The sequence below is a fragment of the Lepidochelys olivacea genome (assembly GCF_965140295.1).
Source record: "Lepidochelys olivacea isolate rLepOli2 genome assembly, chromosome: 15".
In the NCBI taxonomy this organism is placed as follows: domain Eukaryota; kingdom Metazoa; phylum Chordata; order Testudines; family Cheloniidae; genus Lepidochelys; species Lepidochelys olivacea.
Genome location: NC_140425.1, coordinates 18,580,609 through 18,596,522, shown reverse-complemented (window position 1 = coordinate 18,596,522; position 15,914 = coordinate 18,580,609). Strand labels below are relative to the sequence as shown.

The window sequence follows — 15,914 nt, the reverse complement described above, 5'->3', positions numbered from 1 at the left end:
TTGGGTTCTTCAAAAATATAACACAAAGCAGCGTAGATTTGACCTTTATTGTAAAGGTTACGGTGCTAAATGTTTCTTTTGCATTTGTTCTTTGTCAGGAATGTAAGTTCAGATGGCGCAGAAGCTCGCAGAAGACTAAGAGAGTGTGATGGCTTAGTGGACGCTCTCCTTCATGCTCTACAGTCTGCAGTAGGCAAGAAGGATACAGATAACAAGGTGATCTTGTGTATTACAATTTGGATGAGTGTTTGCATTTGTTGAGGGGTTGAGCTCTGACTTCACTAGAAGCTGAGTTTTATTTGCTCATGCAAAATAGGTCTGCATTTGTCTAAGGATATTCTGGAAGGATAATCTAGTTTCATAAATTGGGTCATCCGAGTGATACCATTGTTAGCTTGTCTGATATGAGTAAGGAATATTAGAGGTGGGGGAAGCAAGTGGAAAGATAATGCTACAGTAAATGCAATGGCATTTTATTATTATAATTATTCCTCAGTTATTTTATGTTAATGCCCTAAGTCAGAATTGGGGCCCCATTATGATGGGCTCTGTATAAAATATAACTAAGGAGACAGTCCCTACCCAAGGGAACTTGGTCTTGTTGAGACAATATTGTACATATTGTTTCGAGGCTAAATTCTGTTCTCATGCTGCTCCCACTGAAGTCAGCAAGTGTTGATTGCTCTCTAAGGGTACAACTTGGCCCATATGGTTTTACCACATCCCATAACATGTAAGTAACTTATGAGGCAGAAGGCCAAAAGCCTTCATGTACTTGAGAAGTCAGGGAATGTGGTAGAACTTTATTACTCTGAATGCTTTGTTGGTTATATAAAATGTCTTAGCTTTATATTTTTTTCAAACTAATGAGTCTCTGTCTGTATGAGACCTGCAGAAGCAAACTGCATTCGAAAGCTTTGTCACTTAATCACAGACCATTTTGTAAGTTGATTTTGAAACCACCTGATGTTTTCCTTTGCAGCCTACAGAGAACTGTTAAGGGTTAACTATTACTACAAGGTCTGCTTGTACTCCTATTGATTTCAATGCAAGCCCGAAGTTTGGGCCAGAGAAAGTTCAGTTAAATGGGTCTCTTGATGTAGGGGGGAAGGGTGTATCGGAAAAGGAAAATGTTTGATGATATAGTAACTGCCCAGTACATCTTTTATAGTCAATTTGAACTTCTGGTAAATCTATATTCTTTAAACAAGATCTGGTGGTATCTTTGATCAGAGAACCTGCATCTTGCATAGGTGCTATTTATGAAGAGTGTTAAATTTAAAACATTGGCTTAATAGAACCTTAAATTAAGGCTTATTTGATCAAATCCACTTAGAAAACTTCATTCTTCCCTCATGTAACATAAAACTTTGCAAATATGAGGGTGTGTTCGTTTTTTCTTCCAATTTAAATCTCTTCTAACAGTCTGTGGAGAACTGTGTGTGCATTATGCGAAACCTTTCATATCACGTCCACAAAGAGGTCCCAGGAGCCGACAAGTACCAAGAGCTGGATGCAAATCAACCTACCAGCACAGGAGGCTCTCAGAAGAAGAAAAAAGATGACGCTGGCTGCTTTGGAGGAAAGAAAGCTAAAGGTTTGTGTCATAGTGGTCTCATAATCAGGAGTGATTCTTGGAGTCACATCGATGTATTGCTGTGTATACCCGTGCTCCTGCAAGCAAGCTTGTGTAATTTTACTAACATAAGTAACTTCATTGGTGCCAACGGGACTATTCACATGAGTAGAGTTATACAGTTGCATGTTTTCGGACTCTGAGTCTGTTTGCGCAGGATTGGGGCATGTGTTGATCTTCCCTGTTCATTATTACTAAATATTTTAGGAACTATTCTCTCATTGATATGTATGTGTAACATCCATTTAACCATAGTGGTTATGTGCACTGAAGTATGACCAGCCCCCTCATGTCCACTGCTGGCGAAGGCTGATGTGTTTGGCGTCTCATCATGTGCCATTGTTGCCTCATGCATCAAATCCCCTGAAAGTTTCACATTAGTTCCATCCATCTTGCTCCACAGCATTTGCTGATTTATCTGGAAACAAGCCAAGTACACACTAATTTCCATGCATTGTTGTCCCGTCTCTGCCTGTTTCATATTTTTTAATCTATCACATTTTTTTTTAAAAAGCACAACGCCGTCACTCTTACATTCATTTAAATTGCAAATGTGATTCTGGTAGCTTTTAATTGTCAATCACTTTAGACCTGTTCTCTCCCTGTTGGGCACAAGTGTCACAAATATGTTGCATCTCAAGAGGGGATTAATAAAGTCTCAGTAAACCTCCTTTTTATCTTCCTTTCAAATACTGACACTCAACTTATATATTTTCTCATTAGTTTAGGAAATTCAACTTCCAGACTAAATTGCTAAAGTTTCCAAGTTGGGCACCCAGTTCTTTGTTTGTGTGTACTCAGATTACTATAGGTAGCCAAATACTGTTTGGGGTTTTTTTATGTTGATAATTGGCCAGGTATGGAATTGATCTAATTTGAGTCCACATATTTGAGGGCCCAAACCTGTGGTCCTAGGTTTAAAAATTTAGTCCCCCCACATATACTGAACTTAAATAGCTGGTGTCAAGTTGCTCTACTTCAGTGTACTACAGTAGTTATTATAGTATGTACATCAGTAACTACAGTCTGTCTTCAGCTTGACCTAATGTAATTTTAAATAAAAAAAAATAGGTCTGTAGCAATTGGAAAAACTCTTTGAGGAGGCAGAAAACATCACTTGCTTGGCCAGAACTTATACTGTGTATATGAGAAAAGGTAATATGATTTTCTTTACAAACAATTAACTTATGCGCACTTGGGCCATCTGCTCTCTCCATTTGTGGGTCCATATTATCCTGCCACTTGAGAGCAATGCCAATGGGGTGGAAGCATGTGAAAAATAAATCTGATGTGTGAAATATATTCCGTGTGTAGAGAGAGAGAGAGCGCATGACTGCTGAGCTCTAATGATTTTCATCTTGATGAGTGAAGAGTCTGAGGACTTCTAAATGACTGCTCTGCTCTTGTATGTCAGATGTCTGTCCACTTCCCATAGGACTGAGCCCTATATATGTTCTCTGTCTGTATATGGTTTCTGAATTTATCAGCCAAAAATTTTGGGGTTGTATTTTGGGGAAAATGGGGGCCAAAAGTGTGAGGGACATTGAGAACAAACTGCCATTGACTTGAGTGAGAGATGCAGATACTTGGTGGCCTCTCAATTTTGGCTCACAATGTTCAGCAGAAAATCCCAATTATTTTTCCCAAGCATGTTTTAGCACTTTTCCCATGCAGCTCTCAGCTGTAAAAATTCGTGCTGTTTTCTAGGATGGAATTGACTAGTAACAATGCAGAGCTCCCAGCTGCTGATGTGCAGATCAGAAGGGTTGAGAGGGACAGGCAGGCTTAGTATAAAAAAACCCAACCCATTAGTAAGTCTGCTTTTTAAAACATAAATAAAATAATCCTTCTCTTACTTCTAAATTTCTATGAAAATCTAGACTAAAAATTCCTTACTCTTCTCGGTCTAGCACTTGAAAATAGGTCATTTCTTTTGTCTTTTTTTTTAATCTTGTGATGTTTTGTTGTTTTATTTCATGGTCATTGATCATAGCATTTCAAACACCTCTGCCAAGGGCTAGTCTGCCTCCTTTCCCCCCCACTACCTTCAGCGTTTTTGGAAATAACTAAAAAGAAAAAGAACCTTCAGGGGAAAAAACACTCTTTCAGCAGGAACAAGAGGGAGGGGGAAAGTGGGAAGTGTTTTTATTAGTGAGAGTTAGAGCAGCCCTGTAAATTGATTCTGTGCTGTGAAATTCTGCCTCTTTGTGATTGTTCCTTTGTATCTTCTTCCTTCCTATAAACTTTTGTTTTTCCTTTACTGCTTTTCTGGTAATTAGAGGAGTGGTTCAATCAAGGTGAGTCCTTCCAGTACTCTCTTTCCAATATTGCCATAATCTCCTTCCTTCACCTTTTACATGCAAGGATTAGAGGTGGCACAGTGGCCTCACTGACCCAACACGTTCAATACAGGGGTTCTGCTGCTGTCACTTGAAGATCTCTTAGGTGCATGCCAACTGTCCATCTGATGAAGGGGCTATTTCCAGTCTTGTTGGTGCTATTTGGAAGGGGCCACTCTCAGTAAAGAATACAGGGCCATACTCCTCTAAAGTTTAAGCCCACTAAATGCATGGAATTGCACTTGGGAATTTGGCCCTATATGCATGTGCTAAGGGATCAGGTAAATGCATATGGCTAAATTTTGCTCACCAAGGATAGTGAGAGACATAGTCTAGTGGTCGAATGTGGGAGTGGGTGCCAGAAATTCCTGTTCTAATCCCAGCTCTTTACTAGCTCCATTTGTCATCCTAGGCAAATCATTTAACCGCATGTTTCCCCCTCTGCAGAATGAGGATAATGCTTACCTCCCTCACCTGTTACTTTTGAGGGTTCATTAGTTCGTACAGTGGCTTGAAGATGAAAAGGGCTGTTGTTTATTGCCATTGATTTGATAGTGGCTGCTGGAATGGGATAGGTTTCAGGTGATGACGAATGATTGCTGCTGGCACAGTGGATTGAAGAAGGCTAGGGTGAAAAGCCAGTGGTGGTCTGCAATGTCATTAGGGAGACCCTGCTTTCTAGCTTCCCACTAATCAGGCCCTGGAACAGGAGTGTTGCTAAGGTGGCACTCCGCCTCTGGGAGGAGCAAATGCCTCATGTCACTTAACTGGGCATTTTTCTAGCTGATGAATTAGCAGCATGTTATTAACTGGCCCTTACAGGGCTCTTTCCCTTTCAGTTCTTGTCACCCAGAAAGATGATGGTTGGGGATTTTGTCCTTGAGGAAAGTATGGTGTAAAATGGAAGGGGGACATGGGATATCCTTTGGGCTTTTTGAGGGAAGCATAGGACTGTTGTGGGAAGAACACTGAAATATTAGTTGTAAATAACACAGGGTCACATCCTGAAGGCCTTACCAACTTTTTAGAAAGCATTTGACCCAGTAAGGATGACAGTACATGAGCCAGAGTAATGTTTTTGATAAGTCCTTATGAGAAGGAAGAAGCTTTAATTTCACATTTTTATATGTAGACCATGTATTACACAAGCAACTTTCTTGCCAGGCTACTTTCCCACACCAGAACACTGTGCGAGCTCTGATAGCCCGGCCCCATAAAACAGGCCTCTCAGCAGCTGCCTGTCTTTTGGCGAGGTTCTGAGCTGGGCTTCAGATCTGGTAATATCATCTTTCTTCTTCTGCGTGTCGGGCAGGAAGGGAAAAAAATCCATAAGCACAAACTTTGCACTTTAAAACTTTTTGTTGTCATCTGCCAGTGGAATCATTAAGCATCGCTGTGCTCCATGACTGTCACCGCAGGAGTGGCTGAATTTGTCAGGGGCTTAGGGCTGAACTTTTGTAGGACAGGGCGATCTTGCATTGTAAATTGTGTGTGACATCGGATAGGGAAGAGATTCATGTCACCCAATTTTGTAATTATGATAAAATTATGATTGGATATTCAAAATTTGTAAACTTAATCCATTTTTACAAGTGCCCGCCCTCTCATGTGGGTGCTGTAGAAACCAATTTAAACCAATACAACTCAATGGTTCAAAAAAGCCATAATTCTGTGAACCTTCCCATCCTCACGCAGACTTCTCTTGGCTCCTCCCCTACATCACAGACTTCTCCTTCCTAATCCGCTCCTCCCCATAGGAAAAACCCTGGACATTTAGGTGTCTTGTAACATGATCTGCAGTTTCCCAACCCAGGCACTTGGTGGACCAACAGGGAAAAGTACTCACTGAGGACTCTCCTCACTGAGAAAATAATGCTTTCCCTTTAAACTGCCAGCTGGTTACAACTGCTGTCCTATCACATGAAAAGAGAAGCTGTTTCTCATGTGACCATGAGGCAAACCACTGAGGGCTTCATAGGTGAAAGCCAGCACCTATACCTTGCCCAGAAATTGAACGGCTGTCAGTGAGGATCACAGAGGACAGGTAGAATGCTTTTTGTATGTGAAATACTGCTTAATAAACAGGCAGCTGCACTCTGCAGCCTAAAATAGGCTTTGTGTCACCTGCGTAAACTGGGTCTTCAGAGATTATGCACAAGACTATCTTGTTTGAATTTAATTAACAATTTAGTTGATGATGCACAAGGAGAGGAATCTAGCTCATTTTCTTACCGCGCTAACTCGGCAGGGCTAACAGCAATAACAAAACCAAACCGTATTTTAAAGTAAATAGATAGGGCTTTGGACAGATCTGTTCAGTAAGGTGCCGCTTTTAACAAGCTTATTTTCAGAGTAGAACTGCCCTGAGTTTGAAACTTGCCAGTGCTAGGGACACAAAACTTAATGGCCTGCAGTAAAATTATTACCCAAACTAAATTCTATAGATAAAATGGAGGCAAGTTCCTCTGTCTTCATTTAGAGCTTTTCTTTTCCCAACACTAATTTTAAGCCACCCTCCCTTCACTATCCCACTTTTCCTCTGTCTTGGGATTTTTCTTAGCTCTGAGCAGTGACAAGCAGAGCAGGGTTCTCAGCTGAACAGCCAGGTTTGACTGTCACCATAAAAAGTAGCATCCTATCATAATGCCTGACATTTTGTCTTCCTCTGTGTGTCACTAGCTCCCCAAGCAACATATGACTGAGTTTTTTGCATGGCCCAAGAATTGGAGTGAGAGTTTAGGGCTATCACGAATTCCCATCCCTCATTCTGGCGAAGGGATTTTTCAAAAGGAGTGGAACAAACTGTGGTGGTATGAACTTTTGGCAAACAAGAAAACGGGACTTTGTGGTCTGGTACAACTAAGAAAACATGCTTTTCAAACCAACAGAGCTTTAGATGCATGTTTCCAGTGTCTGATAAAGAACAAAAGGGGTAGCCATATTGCACTGGTGTAGGGGCAAACTGTAGTCTTGAGATGAATTTGGTTGGCAGTTGTCACGTTGGTAAAGGTTTTTTAAGAATCTGATCCAGTTACATTGAAGTAAATTGAAGGGCTCCCACTACTCCAGGGGAAGGCGGAACCAGCCGTAAATGGTTTGGGAGCAGTTTGTTTATTTTGGAGCGAAAAATATTGACAAGCTAGTGATGCTTCTTGCATTTCAGACTCGTAGGTCTTTCCCATCTCATGACCAAGTCCTACAACACAGCCAGATTGCTCACTACATTATATTTTCAAGTGCTTTATCCTGTATATTTTTAAATGTCTCAAGTGGTGCAACTTCCAACCCTTCATGTGGGAGATTATTCTGCAGTCAGTAGATGCACTGCTAGCTTGCTTAAATGGGGGTGTTCTGAACTTCATCCCATTGCTCCTAGTTAAACCCCTTTGTACCATCCTAAATAATTCCTTTCCCATCTTGATTATTGTGCAATGTGAAAAGTATGCGATTGCCCCCACACTTAGTTGTTAACCAGAGCTAAACTGTAAATATTGTAGTAATTCTTCATTAAGCCCTCCAGCCTTTTGCTCTTCCTTTAAAGTCTCTCTCTAATCTGTCAATGCTTTTCTGATAGTAAGGAACCCTGAAGTCAACACAATATCAAGGTGTGGTTGCCCCAGAGCAGACTGTTTCCTCCTCCCTCTTAGTAGGGGGAAAATGGTGAAAATTAAATCATCCTTCCCCACCTTATCTCCCCACTTGTTATTTTTGGAACAAATTGATAAATTAAACGAGGGTGGGCAAACTATGGCCTGTGGGATTGCCACGCCGCCAGCCCCCCAGCCACTCCTGGAAGCAGCCGGCACCAAGTCCCTGGGGGAGGGGGAGCGGAGGGCTACACGCGCTGCCATCACCTTCCCCTAAGCTCCCATTGCCTGCGGTTCCCCAGAGGCCGCAGGGACATAGTGCCAGTCACTTCCGGGAGTGGCGCGGGGCCAGGGCAGGCAGGCAAGGAGCCGGCCCTGGCCCCGGTGAATGCTGCTGCCACTCCAGAGCCTCTCCAGGTAAGAGGCGCTGGGCTGGAGCCTGCACCCCAAACCCCTCCTACACCCCACACCCCAACTCCCTGCCCTGAGCCTCCTCCCACACTTCTCCCTGCACCGCTGCCCTGAGCCAAGTCCCACACTCCGCATCCCCTCCTGCACCCCAATCCCCTTCCCTGAGCCCCCTCACACACTCCACACCCCTCCTCTGCCCCAACCCCTTGCCCTGAGCCCCTTCCTGTACACTGCACCCCTCCCACACTCCACACTCCCGCCCACACCCCAACCCCCTGCCCCAGGCCTACATTCATGGCCCTGCATGCAATTTCCCCACTCAGATGTGTCCCTCAGGCCAGAAAGTTTGCCCACCCCTGAATTAAACAGTACTAAGTCACCAGGATCAGATGGAATTCACCCAAGGGTTCTGAAGGAACTCAGGTATGAAACTGCAGAACTATTAACAGTGGTACATAGCCTATTGTTTAAATCAGCTTCTGTACCAGATGACTAGAGGTTAGCTAATGTGATGCCAATTTTTTAAAAAGGCTCCAGAGGCGACCCTGGCTACTGCAGGCCACTAGTAAGCCCAACATCTGAACCAGGTAAAATGGTTGAAACTATAGTAAAGAACAGAATTATCAGACACACAGAAGAATGCAATGTGTTGGGGAAGAGTCAGCATGGCTTTTGTAAAGGGAAATCCTGCCACTTCAATCTATTAGAATTCTTTTGAGGAGTCTACAAACGTGGACAAGGCTGATCCAGTAGATAGTTTACTAGGACTTTCTGAAAGCCTTTGACAAGGTCCCTCAGCAAAGGCTCTTAAGCAAAGTAAGCAGTCATGGGATAAGAGGGACGGTCTTCTCATGGATCAGTAACTGATTAAAAGACAGGAAACAAAAGGAATAGATGGTCAGTTTTCAGAATGGAAAGAGGCAAATAGCTGTGTCCACCAGGGATCTATACTGGGACCAGTGGTGTTCAACATATTCATAAATTGTCTGGAAAAAGGGGTAAACAGTGAGGTGGCAAGATGTGCAAATGATACAGAAGTACTCAAGATAGTTAAGCCCAAAACAAACTGTGAAGAGTTACAAAGAGATCTAACAAAACTGGATGATTGGGCAACAAAATGGCAGATGAAATTCAATGCTGATAAATGCAAAGTAATGCACAGTGGAAAACATAATTGCAACTATACATACAGAATGATGGGGTCTAAATTAGCTGTTACCACTCAAGAAAGAGATCTTGGAGTCATTGTGGATAGTTCTCTGAAAACATCTGCTCAATGTGCAGCAGCAGCCAAAAAAAAAAAAAAACTAGCAATGTTAGGAACCATTATGAAAGGGATAGATAATAAGACAAATATTATAATACCCTACAGTGGAACCTAAGATTTACAAACACCTCAGGAATGGAGGTGGTTTGTAACTCTGACCAAAATGTTATGGTTGGTCTTTCAAAAGTTTACAACTGAACGTTGACTTAATACAGCTTGGAAACTTTAGTATGCAGAAGAAACCTTTTAACCATCTTAATTTAAATGAGACAAGCACAGAAACTGTTTCCTTACCTTGTCAAATCTTTTTTTAAACTTTCTCTTGATTTTTTTAAGCAGTTTGGTTTTACATAGTACTGCACTGTATTTGCTTGCTTTGTTTGCGTGTGTGTATGTGTGTGTCTCTGCTGCTGTCTGATTGCATAATTCTGGTTCCAAATGAGGGGTGTAGTTGACCAGTCAGTTCGCAACTCTGAGGTTCTACTGTGTATAAATCCTTGGTATATCCACACCTTGACTACTGTGTGCAGTTCTGATCATCCCATCTCAAAAAAGATACATTAGAATTGGAAAAAGTACAGAGACGGGCAACAAAAATGATTAGGGGGATGAAACAGCTTTCATATTAAAAAGACTGGAACTATTCAGCTTGGAAAAGAGACGACTAAGGGGGGAAGCGATAGTGGTCTATAAAATCATGACGGGTGCAGAGAAAGTGAATAAGGAAATGCTATTTTCCCCTTAACATAACACAAGAATGAGGAGTCACCCAATGAAATTCATAGGCAACAGGTTTAAAATAAACACAAGGAAGTACTGCTTCACACAGCATACAGCAAACCTGTGGAACTCGTGGCCAGGGGATGTTGTGAAGGCCAAAACTGCAGCTGGGTTCAAAAAAGAATTTGGTAAATTCATGGAGGGTAGGTCCATCAATGGCTATAGTCTGGGTGTCCTAAGCCTCTGATTGCCAGATGCTGGGACTGGATGCTGGGGGATGGATCACTTGATAATTTTCCTGTTCTGTTTATTTCCTCTGAAGCACTTGTCATTGGCCACAGTTGGAAGACAGGATACTGGGCTATATGGACCATTGGTCTGATCCAGTATGGCCATTCTTAGGTTCTGTTTTCAGAGCCCCTAATTCAAAGCCTGAATTCATGCATGCACCAGCAAGCCCATTTTTACATGGGTTTTGTCAAAATGTCCAGCGTGCTACTTTCTGCTAAATTAAACTTCCTTTAAATTAAAGTTAATGTAATGGTATGAATCTGTCCACATCCCTTAGCCAAGTGTTTAAAGCACAAAATCATTTCCCTTGGTTTCTAATAAGCAGCTAAAATTACACTGTGTTAACTGAAGGGCAGTTTGAGGTTATTTGCTGTCCTCTTTGCGATATATTAAATCCAGGCCTTCCTGCAGAACCATTTAAGCAAATAGCACTAAAAAGGGGGCCCATTCTGTTTCTCTCTGAACCTCATCCTTGTTCCAATGTATAGCTGTTCACAGTGAATCTAGTAGTCAAGATGTATCTTCTACTAAAAAACAGAGAGAGAGCCTCATGCAGCTGGAAGACATGAGGCAAGAATTTTTGTCTACATTGTTTATAAGGGCACAATACACTGGATTTATGAGTGAGGAAAATAACTTGACAATGAAGCTAAGTGCCCTGAATTTCAGAGGAGTTGAGCCACCCTCAAGACTCACTGAATTGAAGGGAACTGCAGATAGTCAGAATCTTTGTAAATCAAGCCAGGAGGTGTGCAGTTTTGTACCTAAATTGCTCATACAGACACAATGGCTACGCATGTGGATTGAAGGTTGAATATATACAAATAAAGAAGATTTTATTGTTTGTTCTGGTACTGTTACCACCTCTCATACTGTAGATGCACAGTACAGTAACTGTTCTATCCATACACTGAAACCCTTTGTCATTTATTGTCCTATTTTATGTACAGGAAAGAAAAATGGAGATCTGGACAGGAACTTTGATACACTTGATTTGCCCAAACGGTCTGAAGCAGCAAAAGGTAATGCACTAATCTGGGTATGTGCTCTTGAAAATAAGGAAAATGGGAGGTTGGGACTTTTAAAAGGACTTGCAAAATGAGCAACATACAGTGCTTATACCTTGATTGCGTACTCAGTTGAAATAATAGTTGCATGTCATGTGCTGCTTCTCTTCCCATGTACAATACTTGACTACTCGTTTTGTGAGTGGATCCCATGTTTTTTCCCTGGATGGAGGTGCTTTCACCCAACCCTAAACCTAATCTGCCCCCATTATCTCCTGTGGCCAGTTTAATCAATAGAAACCTACATAAGAACGGCCATACTGGGTCAGACAAAAGGTCCGTCTAGCCCAGTGTCCTGTTTTCTGACAGTGGCCAATGCCCCAAACGGAACGAACACAACAGGGAATCCATTCCCTGTTGCTCATTCCCAGGCCCTAACCTCTGTTTGCCAGAAGCTGGGAATGGAAGACAGGGGATGGATCACTTGATGATTACCTGTTCTGTTCATTCCCACTGGGGCACCTCGCATTGGGCACTGCTGGAAGACAGAATACTGGGCTAGATGGACCTTTCGTATGACCCAGTATGGCTGTTTTAATGTAGATTTCTATTGATTAAACTGGCCACGGGAGATAATGGGGGCAGATTAAGCCTAGGGTTGGGTGAAAGTGCCTCTATCCAGGGACAAAACATGGGATCGGCTCACAAAACACAATTTTGCACTTTCTCCACAATAGACACGAGCATAGGGTGTTGTGTAGAGAAGAAGACATAAGAGGTTATTTACAAGAGCTCTCCTCTTCTCTTCTCCACTTTCCTCACAATCTGCTTTTCAATGGCAGCTTTATAGTTCCCCACTAGTTCGCATTAGTTTAGGTCTTTTGGGGGTTTTATGTCATCCACGGCTGGTTGACCTTGATATCCCCTGATAGTGGTAATGGTAATTTCCCCTGCTACAGTCAGCAGCCCCTGTAGCTTTTCAGAGCATCCAGAGACTGGAGGTCCAGACAGATTTTGATGGATTGTGCTCTGGCTTTTTTTGGTGTTGTGTGTGTTTCAGCTGTTGGGAGAAGTGAAATCTCTTCACAAACATTTGGTGCGTAGTACTCTTTTCAGTGGTAATTTAGGGGATAATTTGGGGATCTCCTGTGATTTTTGCTGCATACTGCAATTTTTTGCAAATCTCAAGCTTTCATTTAAAATAAAAATGTTTTTCCATTGCAAAGATACAGCCTTTGCCATACAAACTGATGCAGTGCTGCCCTGTTAACTCTGCCCTGCAGAAAACTCTCTTCTGTGAACACCATTCACCTAAATGAGATGTGACTATCAAGATCTAAGTGGGTCTAAATGGGAAAAAAATTAATACACACAAGCATTTTTCTCTTTTTCCTTTTCCTTTTTTAAATAAAGAAAATAAGGTGAGGAAAATGAATGAAAGAAAATGTTTGCCTCCCTATCCACAGTATAAACTCTACATGCAATGTGTGGGAGCTATGTGGCCTAGTGGATAGAGCACTGAATTGGGACTCGGGATACCTCAGGCATGGGTCAGTTGCTGGAAGATTCTCTGCACCTTGTAGTCTTTAAACCATGATTTGAGGACTTCAATAGCTCAGACATAAGTTAGGGGTTTGTTACAGGAGTGGGTGGGTGAGATTCTGTGGCCTGCATTGTGCAGGAGGTCAGACTAGACAAACATAATGGTCCCTTCTGACCTTAAAGTTTGATTCTATTGCCAGCTCCACCACTGACCTGCTGGGTGACCTTGAGCAAGTCACATCTCCTCTCTGTGCCCCAGTTTCCCCGTCTGTAAAACGGGGATACTGCTACTGACCTCCTTTATGAAGCACCTTGAGAGCTATCGAAGCTTCATATAAGATTAGGGTGGTGGTGTTATATATAGTTAAACACTTAAATTTTTAACTAGGAATCAAGTATTTTATGGGGAATGAGACTGAGTTATTTATGAACTAATCTATTGGCCTCAGTCTATATACTGGTTTAATATAGACACAGGTTGGCTCTCTTTGCGAAGGAAACTGTGGCTGTATCTTGTTAGACTTGTGCTTCAGTACCAGTTTTGAGCTGGGTCTAATCATGCAAGATACTCAGCGCTCCTGGAAGATGCAAAGAGCCTTCATACACTTACTGATTACGGGCTGGGCCTAGGGGTTTGGTTGCAGAGCAGAGAGGCCTTTTAAGGATAAAAATTTTAGGCTGGGCCTGAAATATGTTCTAGGTGGCGTTGTTTTTTGTAAGTGCTTAAATGAGCACTTTACTTTTTGGACAAATGGGCTTGATAACTACTTGTTAGAGGATTGAGAAAGCCAAAGTAAAAAACGGAAAGTAGAACAAACTTTACATGTATGGCATAAGGCAGGCCTCAGCCCTTTAATTTACTGCTAAATGTGGTTGCAATGTGGGTGCCAGGCGGAGAAAAATGGACACACACAAGATTTCTACAGAGACATGCATCTTGTGCAAACATTCTATTTTTTTTTAAAAAAAAAAGCTGGGCGTGGACTTTGCTGACAGTGTTTTGTGGATGTTCCTGCTGGGAATCACGACTATGTCTCGTTGCCTGTGCAGTGTTGTAGCTGTGTTGGTCCCAGGATATTAGAGAAACAAGATGGGTGAGGTAATATCTTTTATTGGACCAACTTCTGTCCAATAAAAGATATTATCTCACCCACCTTGTCTCCCTAATCTCCTTGCCTATGCAGCTAGGCTGCTAAGATTACATGCTGTTCAAGAGGTTTTCTTTGATAATTTTGAGGAACCCAAATTTAATCTATATGGATAATGCTAGTCTGACTCTATATCACATACTAGGTTAGGTCAAAAGATTAATCCCATCAGCATTTTGATGGATGATACCTCTTGGGAAAAGAGGGACAGGAAAAACCATTTACTGAAGTGTACTTGAGGAGGAAAAGCAAATTAACATTTATGACTTTTTTTTCCCCCTACAAGAAGCTTCCTGCAAAACAGCCAGTTTACCCAATAGTTCCTGGGTCCTGACAGTTCTAACAAGATTGCTGCTATTTTGAATTGTTCAGAAAGATCAGCAAAATAAAATTGCAGTTTCAAAACAGTTTAACAGCTCAGGTCAGATCCGGGCCCTGGAGCATAATTGACTCTGATGAAATCACCTTTCAGCTGAGGCAGAATCTCCTTCTGAAGATTGAAAAATCATGCAAGTTTTAATGATCAGATGCGTTTGGTTTGAGTGACACAATGAAGTGCTTTTTCAAAAACCAACAATTATAGATTAGTCTGTTTCATGGATTATTTAAGCCATATTAAAGTGAGTTTTCTGCAGGACTCTTTGAGCAAACGAAACTACAGTTGCTGTAAGAGCTGTTCATGCCGTGCAGCAAATGAACACAGCGGTAGTTAACAGACTGTTGGGAGGCAGTGCTGTTTTCTGAATCTTAAAGTCAACTTCCCTAGGGTTCATTGGGCAAGCTAAAGAGCAGCCTTAAAAACCGCTGGTCACGATTCCCTTATAGCAGGGGTTCGCAACTTTTTTCATTTTGAGCCACCCCCACAACATACTATAAAAGCCAGGGCCAGCATTAGGGGGTAGCAAGCAGGGCAATTGCCTGGGGCCCTATGCCACAGCAGGCACCATGAAGCTAAGTTGCTCAGGCTTCTGCTTCAGCCCCATGCAGTGGGGCTTCGGCTTTCTGTCCTGGGCCCCAGCGACTCTAACACTGGTCCTGCTTGGTGGACCCCTGAAACCTGCTCGCGGGCCCCCCAGGAGCCCCAGACTCCTGGTTGAGAACCACTGCCTTATAGAAATGTGTCATAAATGTGATCATTGGGTTTAGTTGATCCAGTGTTCATGTTGGCTTTAAGAAACTGTCAATTAGAGAAGGAGCTGTCCTATTTGCCAATATCTCTAGAAAGCTAAATTGGCATCCACAGGACCTTAATCACAAATCTCTGCCTAATAAACAGCTGAATGTGTTTAAATGGGAATAGCCATAGCTTTTGGCACCTTTTCTTCAGTGTCCGGTCAAGACAACCTATAAACAAGTTAGTGTATTGAAAAAAGAGAAGCAGGTTTGGGGTGACTGCCTGGCTTTATGTTCATTTATTCTGCCCAGAGATAACTCATTTGGTTGCCATGTGGAATAGAACTGGTGATATAATGCAATTTTTCAAGCAAGGATCTAGTGTCTTAAAAATGTGAGCTGCTTTTCGCCAATGGCTGTTCGTTTTTAAATGCAAGGACAGAGTTTGCCTAGCCTTGGCACTCATTGAACACCTGTGACCTTTCCCTGCCACACTCTCTGGCAGGAAAACACTTCCGGCTTAAGGCTGCTTATTTGTGGAGAAATCCGTTAATATGGTGTGGGACAGTGCACAGTGTTTTCAGAAATGGTCCCATCTAATAGAAAAAGTCTTTTGTGGCATTGTCCAGAGTGCTCTTCCCATAACGGGAAAAGAAGTCTAAAGAGTAGCTTTTTCCTGTTTTTTCCTCCTTGAAGGATGTGGCTCATCTTTCTGACAGGTGGGGTGGGGACATAAGCTTTTGATGGCTGGAACTGAGGAGAGCCCATGTGAGTCAGAAGGGAATGGCAGAATGCTAATGGGAAAACATGATTGTTAAACTGGGCCAGGTCCTGAGCAAAATACCCATTTCTA

The 15,914-nt window shown here is 42.2% G+C and overlaps 1 protein-coding gene across 5 annotated transcripts in view; it reads left to right on the top strand.

Moving 5' to 3' along the window:
- ARVCF (ARVCF delta catenin family member) overlaps positions 1 to 15,914 on the top strand; it is a 449,123-nt gene that overhangs the window by 369,043 nt on the left and 64,166 nt on the right. For 4 of the 5 annotated variants that reach the window (XM_084649105.1, XM_084649104.1, XM_084649101.1 and 1 more), the window contains 4 exons: positions 99 to 216; positions 1,426 to 1,597; positions 3,916 to 3,933; positions 11,202 to 11,273. In XM_084649105.1, the coding sequence (XP_084505231.1) occupies positions 99 to 216; positions 1,426 to 1,597; positions 3,916 to 3,933; positions 11,202 to 11,273 (380 nt within the window). The remainder of the gene's footprint in view (positions 1 to 98; positions 217 to 1,425; positions 1,598 to 3,915; positions 3,934 to 11,201; positions 11,274 to 15,914) is intronic. The other variant, XM_084649102.1, reaches the window with a different exon arrangement.